This window comes from Rhinolophus ferrumequinum, chromosome 24, assembly GCF_004115265.2.
Source record: "Rhinolophus ferrumequinum isolate MPI-CBG mRhiFer1 chromosome 24, mRhiFer1_v1.p, whole genome shotgun sequence".
NCBI classification, from domain to species: domain Eukaryota; kingdom Metazoa; phylum Chordata; class Mammalia; order Chiroptera; family Rhinolophidae; genus Rhinolophus; species Rhinolophus ferrumequinum.
Genome location: NC_046307.1, coordinates 39,353,809 through 39,375,326, shown reverse-complemented (window position 1 = coordinate 39,375,326; position 21,518 = coordinate 39,353,809). Strand labels below are relative to the sequence as shown.

Genomic DNA, 21,518 nt, shown 5'->3' with positions numbered 1-21,518 from the left:
CATCGAGAAACTGACCGTAAATTCAGCGATTTTCGGCACCCGGAACGTCCCTTTGTTCTTCTGTTCGGGTTGATACTCTGTTCTCGTCTTCACAATCACCTGAAACAGTCAACCAGTGTTAGCATGCATGGAGCTGAACACTTTTCTTTCCGTTTTCCACTGCTATTAACTCAAAGTCATTATACAGTGCATGAAGATCACGAAGTAAAGAACCTCCCTCTCACATACACACACAGGAAAGTTCAAATTACCCATAATACCTCCCCATTCCAACAGAGACAACCATAGGTGATCATTTGGGTCACACATTTCTAGATGTTTTTGTATGTATATTTGCCACTTATAAGAATCTATATTTTCTTTTTATGATGGGTTTATACTTTATGAATTATAACCTGCCTTTATCACACAGCATTATACCAACATTTTTTCCACGTAGACAAATATACGATTGCATTTTGCCTTTTTTTTTTTTAAGAATTTATTGGGAAAGGGGAACAGGACTTTATTGGGGAACAGTGTGTACTTCCAGGACTTTTTTCCAAGTCAAGTTGTTGTCCTTTGAATCTTAGTTGTGGAGGGTGCCGTTCAGCTTCAAGTTGTTGTCCTTTCAGTCTTAGTTGTGGAGGGCGCAGCTCAGCTCCAGGTCCAGTTGCCATTGATAGTTGCAGGGGGCGGAGCCCACCATCCCTTGCGGGACTCGAGGAGTTGAACCAGCAACCTTGTGGCTGAGAGCCCACTGGCCCATGTGGGAATCAAACCGGCAGCCTTCGGAGTTAGGAACACGGAGCTCCAACCACCTGAGCCATCAGGAAGGCCCCTGTATTTTGCCTTTTGATGTAGCATAATATTCAGTGCATGCTTATACTACAACTAACCTAATTAGCCTCTCCTGTTGAATAGTTACATTGTTTCCAGAGTTCGGGTTATATAAACAAGTTGTGATGAACATCCTAGCTGAACCTTTGCACATATACTTAATCCCGATTTGATTTAGGGACTTCCACAAAGGAAAACATAAAGGTCTATCGAATCTATTGCATCATCTTAGTTTTCTCAAGTCTGACTATTTTACAGAGGTGATTAATACCTTATCAAGAAACGCTGCCAACCTGCCAAGACATTTATGGAACTCCCTCCCACTGTGTAGGAAAAGGGGGAGAAAAATGGAGACTGACAGGTGATCCATGACTACTAGTGCCGAGTGCCACAGTGTCCTGGGGAACACAGCAGCTAGGGGAGCCTTAGGGCCTCCTCCACAAAATATGGAGGATGATCACAATACAGCCTCCACTTACCAAGGCTGTGCGCCCTGCGAGCCATAGCCTTGGGGCAATGAACGCCTCTTGCCTCTATAGCAGGCAGCATTCTAAGACGGTCCTCTAGCTTTCTGCTCCCAGCCCCCACCCTGTGTGCCTGTACTGCACAATCTCATCCCTCAGAAGAGCGTACAGAGTCTGCGAATGTGATAGCCCAGCCACGCCCATGATTACGTACGCTATGTAAAACTCCATCAGAGCAGACTGGAGAGAGAGTCTCCCGCTGAGATACTATGAGAGGGCCCTTCAGCTAGTACCTTAGGGCAGCCTCTAGAAGCTGAAAGTGACCTCAGTCAACAACGGGTCACTCAAGGAAATGGGACTTCAATTCTATAATCACAAGTAACCAAGTAACTGAATTCTGTCAACAACCTGAATAAGCTTGGAGAGGACCCCAACCGCCAGGGGAGAATGCAGCCCAGCCAGCACCTTGATTTCAGGCCTGTGAGACCCCAAGCAGAGAACCCAGCGTCTGTGCCTGGACCTCTGACCTACAAAAACTGTCAGATAATACGTTTGTGTTGCTTTGAGACACTAAATTTTTGGTAATTTGTTACACAGCAATAGAACACGACCACAGCTTCCCACATTGCCGAGTCCACATCAGCCATCTCTTGGCTTGATCTCTTTGTTCCAAGATTCTTAACCGTCAGACTGGTCTTGGGCACCTACATATCACACATCAAATGTTGCAAAGCATTTGCTTCCTAGTCCTTCCCTCTGCCCCTCTATTTCTATAAATATCCTTCCCAAAGCTTCTCATAATGCTCAAAACCATTTTCATCATTCCATGTAAATTTAAAAGGCCCTCTGCTGTAGCTGACATGTTGAGACAGGAGACAGAACTAAAAATATAGGACTGTCAGAATGAGAGCAGTGAATAATCATTATAAGTAATATCATTCTAATTGTCACAATAAACATTGTGTGGTGGTTCCTCTAGCATCCACCTCCATCATCAATCAAAAGCCTTCCCCCCCATTCTTTTTAGGAACTCACCCCTGCCCCAATGTGTGGCAGCCATGTGGTTATGTGGGATCCCTCCCTCCCTTTATGGCTGGGATGGTCCCTAATTAGGTTAAACCAATCAGAGCATACTATCCTATTGATTACAAAATTTTGATTGGCTCAGAGGTGGGCATGTTACCCAATTTGGACCAATGAGATACAAGGCAGTGCTGACTGGAGACTTGGAGAAAGAAGCCTCCTTGCTCTTTAAAGGTGTTCCTCAAAGAGCATACTCTCCCTCTGGCTGTTGTAGTAAGGACGTGAGTTCTGGAATTGCTGAAGTAATCATTGCCACTATGAGGAGGAACCAGGATGAGGACAGAGGCAGCACACAAAGGAGGTCAGAGCCAAGAGGGACAAGGGAAATGGACATGGGCCCAGAGGACGCCCTGCCCTCTGGGTCACACCTTGCCTGAAGGCAGATCCAACTGGACTCTGCAGTCATGGGGGTAAATATACACTGTTTGCGCCTTGGTCCAATTTGGGTTAGGTTTTCTGTTACTTGAGGTAAACACTTTATATCTGATACAAATGTGTTCCAAGAAAAATGAACTGAAAAGCTATTAGAATTCATTATGACGGCCAAGTACTAAATAAGTATTAAAAAATCAATAAAATGTCTTTAGCTCCAGCAAAAAAGTCACCTCAAAATGCAACGAGTCCACCTAAAGATATATACAAAAATGTATGCAGACACTTTTCTCATAATAGTTCCAAAATGAGAACCCAGGCATCTATTAACAAGAAGACGGATAAACTGTGGTTTATTGATAAAAATGGAATGTGACCCAGCAACACTACACACACACACACACACACACACACACACACACACACACACACACACGGGTCAATCTCACAGACTTCACATTGAACAAAAGAAATCTCATATACTTAATGTTTTTCTCATAAACAAAAGGTTTTTCTCATATACTGTGTGATTTCATTTATGTCAAGTTCAACAAATATATTTATATATTATTTGTTTATATGTTTATAATATATAAAGAATATATGTGACATTTGTAACATGTAGGATGTTTCTTTTAAAAGTATCCCATTTGCCATTTACAGTAATGGGGTGAGGTGCAGAGTCTAGGCAGAGTTGGGGGTTCTAGCCCCCTTCAAACCCATGTCCTGTACCCCCTAAGCTGTTGTTTATGTCCCGAGTGACTTTCTAATGAAAACTGTTCCTTTGGCTTCACAGCTTCCCTCCTCAAACCACCAAGTTCACACACAGGCCAAGGGACAGGTGGGCACCTGACCCCGTGTTGGTCCTCAGGCATCTGTTCCACGTTTTCTCCCAATTAGCCCAGGTTCCGACACAGGACTTTACCTCTACCCTATGAAAGTGCTAGCTTGTCAGAACCCCACCTCCACGTCAAAAGCAGGTTTTTGCCCACCTGCCTGGAACAAATGGACGGTTGGTCCTCTGGCCTCATCCTCTTTGACCTCTCAGTGGCCTCTGACAGGCTTACTCACTCCCTCCTCCTTGAAACGTCCTCCTCCCTGGGGTCCCTGGCAGTCTCTCCTTGCTTCTCTCCCTACGTGCTGACCAGACCACCTCAGCGTCCTCTTCAGGCTCCCATCCCCCTTCCACTTGACCTCTCAGTGTTAGACTTCTCACTGTCAGGGCTAGGTCACGGGCACTCCTCCCTCCTTCTACAAGACCCCCCCCCCACCTCCCGCAGAGTGTCCCCATGCCCGTCCTTTCCAAGTCCCTCTTTATCCTCATACGTCACACTTACATCTCCAGTTGGGACCTCACCCAGCACGCAGACGACCCCACTGGACCTCTGCCTTTGGATCAGCATCCTAACCGTCCTGTATCCACGGCAAAGCTCTTGGGTTCCCCGACTCACCTCCCCCTCGGCATTTTCTTCCCCATGTCATCCCCAGCTCAGAAAATAGCAACATTATCCACCACCGTTTATGTCAAATCATACATAAGAATCTCTCATGGTCCCTCCCTTCCCTTTATTCCCCAAATCCATTCCATCACCAGCTCCTGCTTTCTCAGCAATGTCTCTCGAGTTGACCCATTTGATCAGACACACGGCTGCCACCTAGCCCAGAGCATCGTCACCTTGCCATGAAGGTTTGCTCTGGCCAGCTTCCTGGTTTCCATCCTTGCCCTCCCCAAACTCAGGAAAAAGCTTTGAAGACTGAGAGAGCAGCGTCTACCGGCAGACATTCGGAAGACAGCAGGAGGCTGGCACCTGAGCAAACTACAGAAGTGGTTTAGAGTGTCCATAGGACAGGGCGGGTGATGTGAGGGTCCGACGGAGGCTCTGACTGCTACACCGATCATCCTGAACATTCACTGGAGGGCAGCGAGGAGCGGAAGGAGGGTTATCACCAGAGAATGGCTTTCCAGGTACAGGTACAGTGGGTCTGCCATCGCGGAGATCACCATGGAGATGGAGAAAGCAGGAAAATGCAGCCCTACAGTTAGCTGTTAGGCGTGGCAGGAGGCGGGTGTTCTGTTCCCAGGGAGGGAGTGGAGCCAGAAACATCTCCTTCTTAAAAGGAGACATAGTCACAGCCACTTTTTCTCTGTACGATGAAGGGGAAAGCATAAGAAATGTTAAGCAATCATTATTAATTGGACCTTGGAGGAATCAACTTGCATAAGCAAAGAAAGAGAAGAGCCAACAAATTTGCAAAGAAAGTCTCTATGCTCAGCAGTTGGAAAAAAAAAACAAAAAGGAGCACAACAGAGCCCTGAGCTCCTTCAAGAATGAAAGAAATGGGGTGAGGGGTGGGGTGAAATGGAGAGAGCAGAGGAAAAATTCTTTCTGCTCTTTTTATTATTCAGGGTGGGGTTTACAAATATTTGAAAAATGAACTTCCAGATTTTCAAATATCATTGTGGATTTGGGCAAAGAAGTAAATTTGTTTTCTTTTCATAGTTATATATGAGGCCCATTGTCCTGTTGGCAACTGATATGAAGAACACCATTTAGCATAGCTGGCATTGTGAAAATGGGATAAATTATTCATACTGAAAGGACCCCTCATCTGGATCTAGAGCCCTTCGATGGCAAGGCCAGCTACTACAAGGTGGTTCCGATGGCGCAAAGCACAGATCATGAACATTTAAAACACTCCTTCCCAGGATTATCAGTAATGAAGAGGTTCCCACATGGAGAGGCCCAAGGATTGGCGGGAACAATAAATAAAAGTGCGGAAGGGCTGACAAGGAGCAAGAGTGTGTTTTTATGAGCTGGACTTGCACAGGCCAAAAAGAGATGGAAGGTGCAGCCTTTGGCTCAACCCTACAGCTGAAAGAGAAGCTTGGAGCAGGACAGTGAACAGCTGGCGGCTGAGGACCGACTGGTGCCATGCACTGTGCTAGGGGCCCGATCGCTGTGCGCTCAGCTCATCGCCATAACTCGCCTCACAACATTCTCTCCAACCCTCGCATCTCTACTTTGAAATCATTATTATTCCCATTTTTCAGAGGAGGAAGTTTAGCCAGAGAGGGTTCAGTCACTTGCCTATGATCAAATGACTGGGAAGTGGTTGAGCTGACATTCCCACTCAGGATCACCAGGCTCTTTCCGATTTTTAAAAATCTACCATGGTTTTTAAAGGGGAGACACCACTATGTGCGTGGCACTGCGCCAAGCACCTTTCTCCTGTATCACAGCAAATCCTCCCAGTCAGTCACTCTGAAGGTGGAGGGAGTACCCCCTTCTGCAGATGAAGGACAGAAACGACTCCACAACCTCACACAGCCACCAAGAGGCAGAGCCACCGCTTGAACCTGGGCTGCTGGCTCAGATCCGAGCGCCACCCACTCAGAAGGTCACCACTCAAGAATCACTACACTCACACTCTGACCCAGTGGCACCTGGTACACAGCAGGGGCTCCATAAACACCATGAATGAAGGAACAGAGGAACGAGTCCTATCTCTAAAGGGACAAGGCGAGGCTGCCAGATGGGGCCTGAGGACTTCGGTGGGAACCTTCTCCCATTTGCCGCCCTCACTCCTCACACCTGACTCTGTCTCTTTGGGTCTGAGTCTTTCGTTGGGTCCTTCAAGCTTGGTATTGGGCCCAGGACACAGTGCAAAAGGACGTTAGTGGGGTGTTGTCCAGTCCCATCAATTCACACATGGGGAGATGGGAGCCCAGAGAAGGGAAGGGATTGGCTATAGCCACACAGCAAGACTGGGTCAGAAGCTGACTCCCAGTCCAGGCTCCTGTGGGATCAGGTCTCTTTGCCTTGCCCGGCCTTTGCTTTTTCAGAGGCAGAATGGAAGGTTGGCCAGTATGGCCTCAAATGGCCTCAAATGGACGACTGAGTCCCCGAGTCTATGACCCTCCAACTATGGGGCAAGATGAGCGGGTGTCCATAGGGCCTTCCAGCTCCTTCTGCTCTGGGCAAAGGCTCACTCCCTGGGCTGGAAGTACCACAGCGGAAGTCCACAGTGATGGACTCCACCATGTGCGGTCAGGAGGCCCGGCCACTTCCCTGCTCTACTCTCCATGTGGCCTGGGGCCAGCCCTGCGCTCTCCAGGAACAAAGGTCCTGGGACTGAGCTGCTGAGGATGGTGACAGCTACAGCAGCAGCAGCAGCAGCAATAATCGTAACGACCTCGCGCCGAGCATTTCCGCTGTGCCAGACCCTGTGATAAACATTCGACATGTGTCTTCTCTTTTCATCCTTTGAACAAGTCTCAGAGGACGATATACTGTTGTCCCCATTTTAACACTGGGCGGTCAGAGTGGTTAATAAACTTCCCTAGGGTCACGTAGCCAGTAGGTGGTGGAGTCGAGGTTTGAATTCAGACAGCACTGCCGTGTGCCTCCCTCTGCAGGGACACCGGCTAACCCCACAGTGGCCTGTCGTGTGTGAACGTGAACAAGTCACTAAGCTCTCCGAGACTATCTCACCATCTGTGAAACTGGCGGGACGTTTTTTAAATAGAAAATTTGACACATGCTCATGGTAAAAAACACATTAAAAATTATAGAATGAAATTCTTCAAAGGGCCCCACCCACCCCCATCCCTACACCTTAGATGTTTAATGCTTTCTCGTGTGTCTTTCTGAAACTGTTTTACAAATTATAAGCATAAAACATACACACATTTCCACAAGTGGGATCACTCCACACCACGCTCTTTAGTTTTAAGGGGACTGCATTAGCACAAGCAAGTCTGCTTCATTCTAACAGTCACTTAGGACTCGGCACCCATGAACCAGTGTATTTAACCATCCTTCTCATGGAACAGTCCAGTTGTTCCCAGTTTCTTTTTTTATATATAGGCCTTCGCATACTCGAGAAACTATGCCCATAGCATAACTTCCTACCAGTAGAAAGCATACCGGTAAATGGTATAGTTTAAATTTTATAAACAATGGAAAAACATCCTCTGGAAACATTGCACCCAATTACATAACCAAGGAGAGTATACCGAGCTGCTACCTGCTCGTGTTAGCAACACTAGGCGTTATCAATTGGTTTGGGGGTTTGGGGGTGTTTTGTTGTGCCAATCTGACAGGTAGAAAGCTATATTTTTAAATTATGTTTTTAAATTATAATAAATCTTCCGTATGCTTAATGGTCATTTTATATCTATTTACTGGAATCACCTAGTCAGAGCCTTTTCCCCTGTTAAGGGTGATTTATAATCCATCTCTTGAGGGTCTCTGAAAAGCAGAACAAGGGGGCTCTATGAGCCTGGAACCTGCAGAGAGGGGTATTTCTGTTGCTCCCTGGGGAAAGGCTGATGTCCTCTGATCCTGTGTCTCAGGGAAAAAAAGAAATCTTCCCGTGAAGCCATGGGAAGGGCCGAGAAGGGACACAGGACTCAGCTACGTATAAGAGCGGCAACTCCTTTGCCCAGCACCCCTCCAGGGCCACCCCGACCAGCCTCTAGGTCCCCGCACTTGAAGCCCCATCCTTCTCAGCACCTTTCACTTTTACAACTGGCTTCCCAAACTGTCAACTTTAGGAGATACTTTCTTGATGTCCAGGGAAGGAAAGAAACTATATCAATGAGCGCCTTTAGACAATTTTTATGTTTTTCCCTCACAGTACCCGTTAGGTAGATATTCTGCTCACTTTACAGCTGGGAAAAAACCCAAAGCCAGAGATGCTAAGTGACCAGCCTAAAGACACACAGTAAGTGAATAGCTTAGCTGGGAGTGGAACCCAAGTCTCTAGGACTTCAAAGCACATGTGGTCTACCACACAAAATAGGAAGTGTGCCCTGCATCAATAACTGACCTCTACATGTCTGCATTCCTTTCCTCCCCCAAGCAGGTGAGCCAGGATGTATAAGGAGTAATCAGTAGAAAGGAAAGGAACGTTTTCCCAGAGCCTGGCAGCTGGCTTGCCAAATGCACGGTTCATCTGGGGCTTCTCCAAGGCGGGGCCGTGCCCGTCTGTGGCTTGCTTTCTGCACACCTGCCATCCACTCGCTGCTGCTGGTGGCTCCCAGCATACCTGCCTCGGCTGCACTGTTTTCTTTTGGTGTGTCCTAGGGCAGCGTTTCTCTCTGAGCCTGTTTCTACATCTGTAAAATGGGGATAATGATAGTGACCTCACAGAGGGTTTGTGGGGGTCCCTTAGATAAACCAAAGGCAGCGAGGCCCCAAAGGCATGTCCCGAAACTTGGTGTCTGCAGACTGATGTTTCAGTTTCCCAGGAGCTTGCCCCCATGGCCTGGAGAAGGCCACGCAACTGCTCAGATTCAAGTCTATCCCTGCACCTGTCAAGTGGAGAGATTAAGTCTAGCTTTAGAGAGACAAGGGACAGGGACCTCACTCCGCCAGCAAGCCCCACTGCCCACTCCATGCAGGACTACGGCTCCAGATGAGGCAGAGTCAGGGCACTCAGGCCTGGCGAGCAAACCGCCTGGTGCCAACCCACCACCCAGTCTACACAAATCCACCCACCTCCCCCTTTCCAACGCCACCGCCCTAGGGCTCACCCCCACCATCTCCTTCATGAACGTGGCAATGGCCTTCTGGCTGGTCTCCTGCCATACACTCTCTTCTCTCTCCTCTTCTACCACTCCTGCTGGGGTGCTGCAGGAAACCCAGTCCCCTCTGTTTTGGGGAAACAACTCTGGTGCTTCAAGGAGGACTGATTGGAAGGGAGGAGGAAGAGGCTAGAGACTAAGCCTGAGTCCCCTGTTTCTAGGGTGGCCCACAGCAGCCAGAGGAATCTTCCTAAAATACAAATCTAATCCTGTTACTCTTCTGCTTTAAAACCCTTCCAAAACAACACACCAAGCCCACATAAGCCGGCACCCACCTCAGCTCACCTTCCAAATCTCTCCCCCTCACTTGGTGTGCCTGGCCAACCTGGCCTCCTGACTGTCCCTTCACCTCCCGCAGTGCCCATCTCTTTGCCCCCATTGCCCTCACCGACCCATCTCAGCCAGGCCTTCTTCCTCAGGACGTCCCCTGACCGTCCGTCCTCCATCACAGTTAGGTCCCCTGAAGTCTTATCCTCTCTTACATTACAGCACCGTATTCTTTCCATAATAGCCCCTCTCACACCCACGTCTCTGGGCTTCTAGCTGTGCGACGGCTTGTGTGAGTTCCCTCTTCCCCATTGGACTGGAAGCCCCATGAAGGCAGGCAGGGGCCATGTCTGGCTTTCCGTGGCTGTATATGCATCGCCCAGCACAGGCCTGTCCCAGAGAGGGCGCCCGACAAGACGTGCTGGACGAATGAGTGAGTGAATGAATACCTTCCAGTGGGGAACGTATAACCACAGCTATAATTACGGGGTCAGGGAGGTGTCCAGGAGAGCCGCCATCGGAGCTGGGTTTCGGGAGACGAGCACTGGCTTACAGAACAGGCACAGGGGTGAGAAGGGCATTGAGGGCGGAAGGGAGGACCCGTGCGAGGGGCAGGGAGAGTGTGGCAAGCTCTAGGCAGGGTTCCTGAACCTCAGCCCCGTTGACATCTGCCCCCTGCTCCCCTTACCCAGCCATCTCAGCCAGGGCTGGTCAGGATTCCACACCAAGCGCACTCTGCAGTTTACATTTTCAAAAAGAAAACCTGTGGTTGAACACTAGGGTTAAAGAGACCTCCTTCTGACTTCATTTTAGCTTCCAACACACACCATCTGACTGGAACCGAATCAAAGAGCTGACCGCCGTGTCAGGACTCACTTCACCCTCCCTAGGTCGGTCCTGACACTGTCATCCCACTTTCCACACAAGGAGGCCGAGGCTGAGGCAGTTGGAGGAACTTGCTTCCTGCCAGCAGCCAAGCGAGGCTAGGAAGTGGTGAGCCAGCACAGAAACCCATGGAAACCCACCTACGGAGGCCGCTGCAGGCTACGCTGGTAATTGAGCACGTGGAGGACCCATTTGGCTTTTTGAGTGGAATTCACTTTTAATACATCTGTTCTCATGTCAGGGGGAAAGCTTGTTTGCTCTTGTAAAGATTATAAAAGCCAAATAGCAGCACAGGAGGCTGTTAATGCCATTTCCCCCTCAGAGAAGAGAAGACAGAGGCCCGAGTGAAGAGACAAGGCGCGAGTGGCACTGTGGGTTGGCAAGTGAGCGCAAGCGCGAGCCCAAGTCCGCGCGCCTGGGCCAGCTGGCTCCTTGTTCCTGCAGAAGTGGAAGCTTTCGGAGCAGCACTGCCTGGGTTCTAGGTCCTCCAGACATTGCCAGGATGCTTGCCAACCATGTGCTTTGGGCAGTGACTTCCCCACTTGGTGCCTGAGTGTCATCATCTTTGAAAACTAGATTAAAGTAGCAACTTCCTTATTGGGTCCTATTAACTACTGAAAAGGTAAAATTGTGTGTGTGTGTGTGTGTGTGTGTGCATCTATGTGACTTGAAACAGCATCTAGCATTTAGGAAGCACTTGAAAATACTACTCTCTTATAGTTAGTTTCATGCCAGGCCCTTTCTATATGAGGCCACGTCTGTGTTCTGACTGCTGCGAAGGAGGTGGGATCCTCCCCATCTCACAGAGGAGGAAACTGAGGCCCGCCAGGTGGGAAGACTTCGTCATGAACATCAGAGGAGCCTGTGACGTGCCCCTGCCGGGACGTGTCCCTGCGGGATCTGCACTTTCCAGGGTGCACTGCCTTCCCTTTCTCTGCAGGTCCAGTGTTTCTTTCTCCTTTAGGCTTTGGGACAGCTGCGCGGTCCATCTGGACTGAGTACTCAGAGGCTGTTTCCTCTCTCAAGGAGACAAGGAAGCCCCCGGAGGCAGGAGGATGGGGCGGGGTGGGAGAACATGGGGCGACAGAGGCCATGTATCTCTGGATGACCTGTGGCTGCATGTAGGGGGTCGAGGGGGAGGTGACCTCACCACAATCCCTCTCTTTGCACACATCTCAGGGACAAAATCTTTACAAGGGTAAAGATTTTTCCTGAAGCTTCACAAAACCTCAAGAGAATATCTCCCCTTCTCCTCCCCAATTTCCGTTATATCTAGGCTCAAATTCCAGCACTACTTCTGTGAGCTCGGATAACTATAACTAACTACATTTCTCTGCTCCACCCTCTTTTCACCCATAAATGAGTGCAAAATCCGGACTCCCAGCGTAACATGCTTCCAGCACAGTAGTTCTCAATGTTGGCTGCACACAGGAGTCACCTGGAGAGATTTAATTAATACTGACGCCCAGCTCTCACCCCAGAGATTCTAATACAATTGTTCTGGGGTGTGGCCTAGATTCCAGGAGTTCCAAAAGCTCCCCGGGTGATCCTAACATGCAGTCAAAAACTGAGAACTTCTGCTATCCACGCAGCAGATACCCAATTAACATTGTCCCTTTACATTCCTCTAGTGCAAACTGCCTGTTCAAATTTCATGTTTAAAGATCGGATCTGTTTCTCAGGATGGCTTAAGGCTTCTTTATTTCTGACACCCTCACGCACGTTCTCATATTGACAACCTCTGCACTTTCAAAACAGATGACTCAATCCCCAGCCAATCATCAGGGCCCTATTATCTAGCTTTGGCTCCTCTTCTGTTCATTGGGTAGAGCCAATTGGTTAAGACACACAAAGCCCGGAGACGCCAATGAGAAAATCAAACAGATGGAATGATCCACTGTTCACTCTTCAGCCAGGGAACTCCCTCATTTGCCTCTACCTCTATCTCTTACAGTGTGCAAGAGCTCACACTATAAAACCCCAGGTATTCTCTGATGGATCTTAAACAATAATGTTTCTCTCCCGTGTCCATGGGATAACCCCCCCATACACACACACACACACCCCTTTGTATAAATGCCCACCTCCTTTCTTCATGGACTACTCCCACGTCAGGAGACGTGCCATCAGGCTGTCACTCATTTCCAGCCACGCCTCCCACCAAAGACACTCGGCTCCACTCATGCTATTTCCCCAAAGCTCTCCATGCTTTGCACACGAGTGCCCTTTGCCTTACATACCTTTGCTCCCGGGGTCTACCTGGAAGGTTTTTACTCACCTTTACTAGCCAAATTCAAATGTTCTCCTCTGCAGCTTACCTCACCTGTCCTCCCAGTCCCCTCCCCCCACAAGAGAATTTAGCTCTTCCCACCCCTGTACTTTCATGATCTTTGTAATGCTCAGTCAGGAAGTGTGTTTACCACGGTGCATATATTAAGTGTTGCACTGGATGGGGGTTTGTAATCCATCTTTTTATAACTCACTTCCAGCACAGGCACAAGGCTTTAGCAGGTACAAACTAAATGCTTGTTGGGCTGCATCCAATTCCGTCCTCAAATCCACACCAGCCGGTTTCTGAAACACCGCCCCCAAATAATCCAGCCCATTTTCTCTGTCACCATTTAGAAGCTTATTAGTGTTCATCTGCTATGATCAAACTTTAAAAAGGACGTGCTCATGTATGTATACGTGTATACATATATGTATACGTGCTCACGTATGTACACGTGAACCAAAAAAAGGTGAAAAAACACTTACCACCAATTTGAAATCACACAAGAAATGGCATGTCCCTGGAAGGCACAACCACAGTTTACAAGAAAGGGTACATGTTAGGCTGATGAGGAAATGAAGGGTTTGGGGATGGCGTTTTTGCTGCTTTATTTCCTGAGATGGGGGGAGGGGGACAGGGGATGATGAGAAGAGCACCTGCTTTACCTTTTCTGGAGCAGGCAGCTGCAAGTGATTAACCTCCAAGGGAGTGATGAGAGGAACAGTCTGGAAGCCATCCTCAACAGAAGGCGGCTTGGTTCCCTTCTCGCCGGTGTTACCGTTCAGCTTCACCACCATCCTTAGGCTTTTCTTCCCAGACCTAAGGCAAGCAGGGCGATCCTCGTTACAGTGGGAGGTGAGGCCGGGAAAGAGAAAACAGCGCGATCCTCAACGGCTCCACCTGGGCGGTTTTCAGTGTACAGACCAGGGTCACTGATCTTCCCCTAGATTTCCTGACAGGCTTCTCATGATCCAGGAAAACTTTCATCATCAAACTATGCCACCTGCCCACAGGGCTCAACAGCCCTCAAATTTAGGAAACTCAACAAAAATCCCAGAGTTACACACACAAAAATACAAGCTTGAAAAGGAAAAATCCACAACCCTAGAGCTAACGTAAGCATATAATCTCAGTGAAAAGCTGATTCTTACTACAAAATCGAATCCTACTATTTTGGATTACCCTGCAGTATGATAAATTTCACCTTCCCACCCTGGCTGCTGTTTTATGATACTGGTTTTTCTGCAGCACTCTCCCTAAAACACAATAAATACATTCAATGTCCCTATGTGTAGTGTACCCTTTTACATAACATGTAGGTTGTACAGGTGATACAATTTCCTAAAACAAAAAAGGACTGGCTTAAACTCAATCCCGTTATTCCACCATGGAATGCCTCCATTTCCTCAACAGTGAAGGGCCATTTTTTTTTCCTTCCATGGAAAGTTAACAACCCCTGTATCGCAAAATTGCCAACTAAATAAACAAATCACATTTATCCCTCTCCAGCTCTGTTGGAAGTCGAATAATGCTGCTGCCACCCCACCCCCAGTAGACCAGCACAACTGAATTTCTCTTGTCAATCCTGCTGATGGAACGTTATTAGACAAAATAGGGTTGTGGTGGGGGGTGAAAGGGGTGGGAGAGGGTTGGAGGCTATTGGGGAGTAGTTATAGCAAAAAGACAATCGATCTGAAATGCGTACTTACTGTGCTGCACTCTTGGGGTCCCAGCAGATTCCAGCCAATTTGCAGAGGCGGAGGACAGCCAGAAGTCCTCCCTCCCGAGCCCGAGCTCGTGGTGCTGAAAGGACAGCGCCTTGCGTGTGTCTGGATTGGGAGCTTCTGAGAGCGAGCGCGAGGGAGCAGGGAAGAGCTCCTGGCAGCTGCCTGCCTGCTCGCTCGCTCGCGCTCCCTCCCACCGGGGAACGGGCTCCCACACCATCTGTCATCTGGCACCACCTGCTGTCTCTGTGCATGGCCACAACCACGGCACGGGACAAAATGATTTCAAGAAAGTAGGAGGGAGTCTGGCCACAACACAAAACAAAAAACAGTAAAATGTAATATGCACCATAAAGCAAGCAATCCTTTCACATTTAGGAAAACTGGAAAAGCACATTTATTAGGAGAAGGCACCACCCCATAAGATCTTCCATAACAAAACTGTGGAATACAGAATGGTTCAAGACGTGGACTGCTCTGCCCTGTGGGAAGGGAAAAAGGGAATGAATATTTTTTGAGAATCTCCCAGGCAGTGGGCACTCCCCCAGGCTCTTTCAGACGATTTCCCTCATTTGCAAAATGTGATTTCTAATAGTACTTATGCGGTGGGGTTGGTGTGAGGTGTGAAGGAGATAAGGTGGGCAAATCATTCAGCCCAGAGCAAGCTCAAGGTAAACACAGACCACGATTCTCACAAGCCACTGGGATCACACAGGTCAGATAAGGTCAGGGCTGGCAGAGCACCAGTAAGTGGGATCTGAGCCCTGGGCCATCGCCACCTGGTTGAAGTGGACAAAAGCATTTCTTGGATGACAGGAAGGGATCATTTCCCAAAATGGGAAGGAGTGCTGCCGAGCGCTGCAAACACCAGGTGTCTATCTGTAAACCAAACCACAGGACCACACGCGACTGTTGCCTGTACGTCAGCTCTCCTCCTCCCAACTGAAAACACCCTTCAGGCAGTGGATTGGCACTGACCTGGATGAAACACACAAATACTTATTCTATTGCGCAGCCTTGGATAATTCTAGGTGGCTTGCGCTATAAATTACTTATAAAGAAGATTTTTAAATTATCCATGCTTTTAGCATAATTATCATACGCATTTCCACCCTAGAAAAATTGAATTGCTCTTTATTTTTTCTATGAGTTTGTAACCATTTTCCTTAATAACTGTGCGTGTAGTGTGGGAATTAAGCACAGCCTTTGGAGCCTGACTATCTGGAGTCACATCCCAGCTCTGCCACTTGCTAGATTTATGATCTTGGGTAAGTTACTTCACCTCTCTGTGCCTCAGTTTCCTCATTGAACTTGAGGGTAGTACAAATACTGCACAGGATTGTTATAAGGATTAGATTAGTTAATAGATGTAAAGTGCTACAAGTGCAAAACAAGTATCTACTCTTATTATTAGATTATTAGATAAGCAGTTTTTAAAACCAGCTCATACATTGATGGCATTTTTCAGTTTTCTAATTTATTAATTTATACTTTTTTAAACATTTTCTTCTTCCTCATTTCCTTAACTTTATCTCGTTTTTCTCTTTTGAACTTCCTGGGACAAATATCTAGTTTATTGATTTGCCTTCTCCCTGTCTGATAATGAAAGAAATTAATGTTATTACTTTAACTGACCTCTGAAACACTGCTGCCTTTTCATTATCATTCCTCAAATATTTTAATATACAGTAGTACTTCGGTTTTTGAACATCTCTGTTGATGAACATTTCGGTTTACGAATGCCGTAAACCTGGAAGTAAATGCTTCAGTTTTCAAACATGTCTTGGAAGTCAAACATGTCACACTGCTTCCGCTGAGTGCAAGATCCTGAGGCCTAGCTGTCGGCTGTTTTCAAACGTTTCAGAACTCGAACGGTCTTCCAGAACGGATTACATTTGAAAACCAAGGTACCACTGTAACTGAAGGTTTGCTTCTCTGACTCGAGAGTCATTTGATAAAATAGTTTTGTTTCATTTTAATTTCTAAATGTTTGGTTTTCATTGTTGCTAATTTATATCTAACTAGTTATATTATAACTAGTTTCTAATTTTATTGCATGTAGTCCAAGGGCGTTTTCTATGTATTTCCTGCGTTGGGGAATGTATTAAATTTTCTTTGTGACCCAAGATATGAATTATTTGTTAAAATTCTCAGAGCATAAAGAAGTCACATTCTATATAGATTTCTACACGTAACTATTAAATCAAGTGTGTTACTCAAGTCATTTAAATCTTCTACACTTTCATTATTTTTTACTTGCTTGATCTGTCAAGAAATTAGAGTGGTGTTGCTACTTACCATTACTGTTGTGATATTTCTCCTTGATTAAAGCTATGTTATTTGGCACATAGTTATTTGGCACGTGATGTCACATCTTCTTGTGACTTTTCCTTTTAGGATGTAAAATGATCTATTAGTCCCATTTAGTGTTTTGCAATTTGAATTCTAGATCTAAAATACAACTGAAAACCCTTCTTTCTATGGTTTTTATTCCCTGCCTTTTATAATTGGATTTGATTTCTTGGTCATTTTAAGTACCCTTTTTAATATGGGAATTTAACTCTTTACAATCAACTGTTATAATGACATGTATTGTCTTATACTTGTCATAATTTTTATGGTTCCTTGTTAATTCCTTCATTGTTTTTTCTACATAAACTTTTTTTCTCCAGTTATTGGAAGGGACACATAATGTTTTAAAATTTTGTCTTTGGTTATTTATTAATACATCAGAAATATATATGACTCGACATTCATCACTCAGCTTCAGAATAAAACAAATACTGTTTCTCTCCTCCAATGTAAAATGAGATAATTGGCACACATTTCGTTTTCTTCCTCTTCCTGCTTCTCATTTTCCCCATATTTATCAGATGTTAAACCTTAGTCTTTATTTTCATTGATGCACATTTTCCCATTTTATTTCCATTTCCTGAGACACTCTTGTCAGAACTGGAAGTGGGAGAAAAGTGAATACAATGTCTTTTTCCAAAGGCTCAAATGATGCTTTATCTGAAAATAATTATTTTACATATGTAAGTTTCAAAGATTATGTGATGCTTTTGTGATTGGCTTCATTATATCTTAGCATTAAGTGTTTTGTTTTGTTTCCATGTATAGATATATCTACAATGCAAGAGATCATAAAAGCATTTTAAATGTCTCATTATAAATCTTAAGCTGTCAGTTTAAGAATGTTATTCAAAATTTAATGGTATGATAAGAATATAAGCTTTTTAGAAATCTGTTCTAAAAATCTCCCAGACGCAAGCATAAAAGGAAGCTATGCTCATTCTATTGCTAGTTCTATATTTAAATTTCAAATAATAGCAGTCAGAAAACTATGAAAAGCATGAGATTCTGTTTCCTCTTTAAAAAGGAAGTGGGTCATTGCCTACTTTTGATTTACAGAGGAAAAAGGACAATAGAGAGGCAGAAAGCCAAGCGGGCAGAAAGGCCAGTCCAAATTTCTCCTCTGATTGGCTGGAAATAGTTGAAGGAAATAGTTGATAAAGGAGGCAGCCCTGGGGATGAAAACTGGTATCAGCTTAATATAAGCAGGATGACTTACAGAGAACCCTTCCAATTACAGAATCCACTTAAAAAGAAATAAGTTGATAAGAAAAAAGGCTTTTTGAGAAAGTTTGTGAATTTTGCCTAGAAATTTATGTCCTTAAAAGGCATTCCAAAAGACTCTTTTCTTGTTAGGTGATCCATTCATCAGTCCTTTCTAACAAAAGGGACAGTCTATGTTGTAAATTAAGTCACAATTGAATGGAAAGTTTGAGTTGCAGGACAGTTCCCCAAAAAGTCAACTCTAGGGGTTTGGAATGCAGGAAGTTAATAGGGAGAGCTCTCAGGGTGAAGAAGGGAAGGAAAGGAAACAGAATTGATCAAAGGAAGAACTTGAATGGTTATGTCAGCTTAACAAAGCCCTCAGGCAATCTCACAAGTACCTATGAAGCTAGGATGGCCCTTTAGACTGGTCCTGTTTTGAGCTGCAGATGGGAGCCCTTCCCCAGCAGGGCAAGACCTTGAGCAAGGTGGCTCCCTTCCACCAAGGGCAACTTTTGGAGAGGGCTAATGGCCAATGCTGTTGGCCAAGGCTGTCGGCCACCGGCTGAGGGACAAAGACTTTCAGTCCCAAGGGGGCTCTATCTGGGCAGCACAGTCTCCACAGGGGCTCTGTCCCAGACTGTTGTCCTCATACCATACTCCCTTGCTCGACAAAGCACACACTGTGACTTCAAATACCACTCATTTGCCGGGAACCCCTCAGGTTTATCTCCAGCAGAGAGTTCTTGTGGACTCAGACCCACATGCACAACTGTTCCCTTCACGCCTTCATTGGGTGGTTCACAGTCACTTGAATCTCAACATGTCCAAAACTGAAGCCCTGGTCTCCCTGGGAACCTGCTCCCCTCCATCAGTGAAGTGCCCCATCATCCAGGCAATGCTCCAGCCAGAACACTGGGAGGAATTCCTGACTTCTTCACTCAACATCCCATCACCAGTCTGGATACTTCTCCCTCCCAAATCTCTCTCCAATCAGTCCGCCCCGCTCTATCTCCATGACTCCCCCTAATCTGCCCTATCTCCGTCCCTAACAAGTCTCCTGACAACTGTGCTTTCCTCCCCACCAATCTATTCTTTATGCTGTAGTCCAAGCAATGTCGGTACAATGAAATTCTGGTAATGCCACTTCTTTACTTAGAACTCTTCAGAGGCTTTTTTAAACAGGTCAGACCAAAATCTTAAACTTAGTCTACACAGCTCATTATGATTTGTCCCTGCCTTCCCTACAAGCTTCACCTCCTGCCACTTTCCCCCTCACAAAGCCACTTTCCCAGCTTCCCTGACCTCCGAACACACACGCCTTCCCAACCCAGACTTTCTAACATGGTGTTTCCTCTGTGGTTTCCCCTTCAGAGAGTGCTCCTCCTGCTCCTTTAATTAATTTCTTAGGATTCTTCAGAACCATTTAATTATACTTCCTCAGAGAAGTCTCCTCTGAGAGCCCAGACTATATTCAACTCCTTTGTATATGCTCCCTTAGTTCTGTTCTTCTATGCAGCTGTCATTCTTAAAAACTACACAATTATGTGTAGTGGTGGTTTCATGAGAATAGGGATTGAGCTCTTGCAACCTAAATATCAACAACCAGAAGGTGATGGGTAAATTTTGGTTCATCCCATATGATGAAATATTATTCAGTCATTAAAAAGATGTCATAGAATATTGAATTAACATGGGAAATGTTCATAATGTTGAGTAAAAAGAGGAATCAAATTGTATAGATATTATCTCAACTATGTGATATTAAAATGTCTACAGGTTACTTCCTGGATGATTTTATGGGTAATTTTCATCTTTTCTTAATACTTGTTTTTCTCTTCTCCACAAACATGTGATTTATTTTTAAAACTCTGGGTAACTTAAAGCAAAACTATGCATTGGGGGACTACTGTATACAATACAGCATTATCAACTACCATTGATAATGTCACCATCATGTACATTACATCTCCAGAACCATCCATCCTGTATAACTGAAATTTTGTTCCCTTTGACCAACATCTCCACATTTCCCCTACCCCCTCCCAACTCTTGGCAACCACCATTCTACTCCCTGCTTCTGTAAGTTAGACCATTTCTTAAATTCCACGGATACGCGAGACCATTCAGTATGTGTACGTCTGTTCCTGGCTTATTCCACTTAGCACAAAGCCCTCCAGGTTTATCCATATTGTCATCAATGAGAGAACTTCCTTTTTTTAAAGGCTGAATATTCCATTGTTTGTGTGCGTGAGTTAGTGTGTCCCATTTTCTTCTCATTCACTGATGGACACTTAGGTTGAGTCCACATCTTAGCTATCGTGAATAATGCTGCAGTAAACATGGGAGCTCAGACACCGCTTCAAGATACAAATTGCATTTCCTTTGGATGTATACCCAGAAGTGGGACTGCGGGATCACATGACAGTTCTATATTTAATTTTTTAGGAACCTCTATACTGTTTTCTATAGTGGCTGCACCAGTTTCCATTCCCACCAATAATGAACAAGGGTTCCCTTCTTTCCGCATCCTCGCCAACACTTACGTTTTGCCTTTTGATAACAGCCATTCTAACAGATGTGAGGTGAGATCTCACTGTGGTTTGGATTTGCATTTCCCTGATTATTAGTGATGTTTAATATTTTTTCATATTCCAGTTATTCTTAAACAAAGTGCATCACGGATGTGAGTGTCGCCTCCCAGAAGAGGGACTATATTATCTTCGCCCAGGAAAGAGAACTTTAGTATTTGCAAATTCCTCATGAAAAGTCCCTCTTTGTAGAGAAGTTTTACTTGCTTGATTTTTTATGCTTATATTAAAAAACATGGAGAAAAATCATCCCTCACTGACTCCTCTATAAAGTAAGAAGGCCTTTGCCTTCCTTCAATCCATTCTCAAAACAGCTGCCAGAGCAGTTCCGCTAAAAGTTAGTCAGTTCACGTCTAAACTCTACTCAGAACCCTCCAATAGGTTTCCATCTAACTCTGAAGAAAAGGAAAGTGCAGCAGGATTTGGTTTTGTGCCCCTCTCTCCTGCCCTCCTATAACTCCTTCTGTTTTTCTTTCCTCCAGCCTCAGGATTCCGGCCTCAGAATGTTCTTATGCTCCTTCCTCCTGTAGCTGCACGTCTGGCTGCCTTACCTCAGGTTTTTCTCTAAAGTCACCGTCTCTGCGGCGCCTTCCCTTCCTCTTCCTACTTCACACTGACTGCACCCTTCATACACCCTCATCTCCAGTTTTCTCCATAGCACTTACTTTGTAAACATACTGTATATTTTAGTTATTTATTTTACGATCTGTCTTCCCCTGAAGACAGGGATTTTTGTATGTTTTGTTCACTTACGTTCCCCAGTGCCTAGAAGAGGATCTGGAACATAATGTGTACTCAATAACTGTTACATGAATAAGTGAGTCAATGAATGTCCGGACCACTTGACCCTGAATCACAAAGGTCGGAGACTTGTGCCTGGACGTCACCGCCCTTCCA

The 21,518-nt window shown here is 45.8% G+C and overlaps 1 protein-coding gene across 1 annotated transcript in view; it reads right to left on the bottom strand.

Moving 5' to 3' along the window:
• NSG2 (neuronal vesicle trafficking associated 2) overlaps nucleotides 1-14,744 on the bottom strand; it is a 45,511-nt gene extending 30,767 nt beyond the window's left edge. The window contains 3 exon segments of the mRNA XM_033096049.1: nucleotides 16-99; nucleotides 13,417-13,570; nucleotides 14,461-14,744. Of these exon segments, the coding sequence (XP_032951940.1) occupies nucleotides 16-99; nucleotides 13,417-13,570; nucleotides 14,461-14,729 (507 nt within the window). The 5' untranslated portion in view covers nucleotides 14,730-14,744.
• Nucleotides 14,745-21,518: the final 6,774 nt, after the last annotated feature.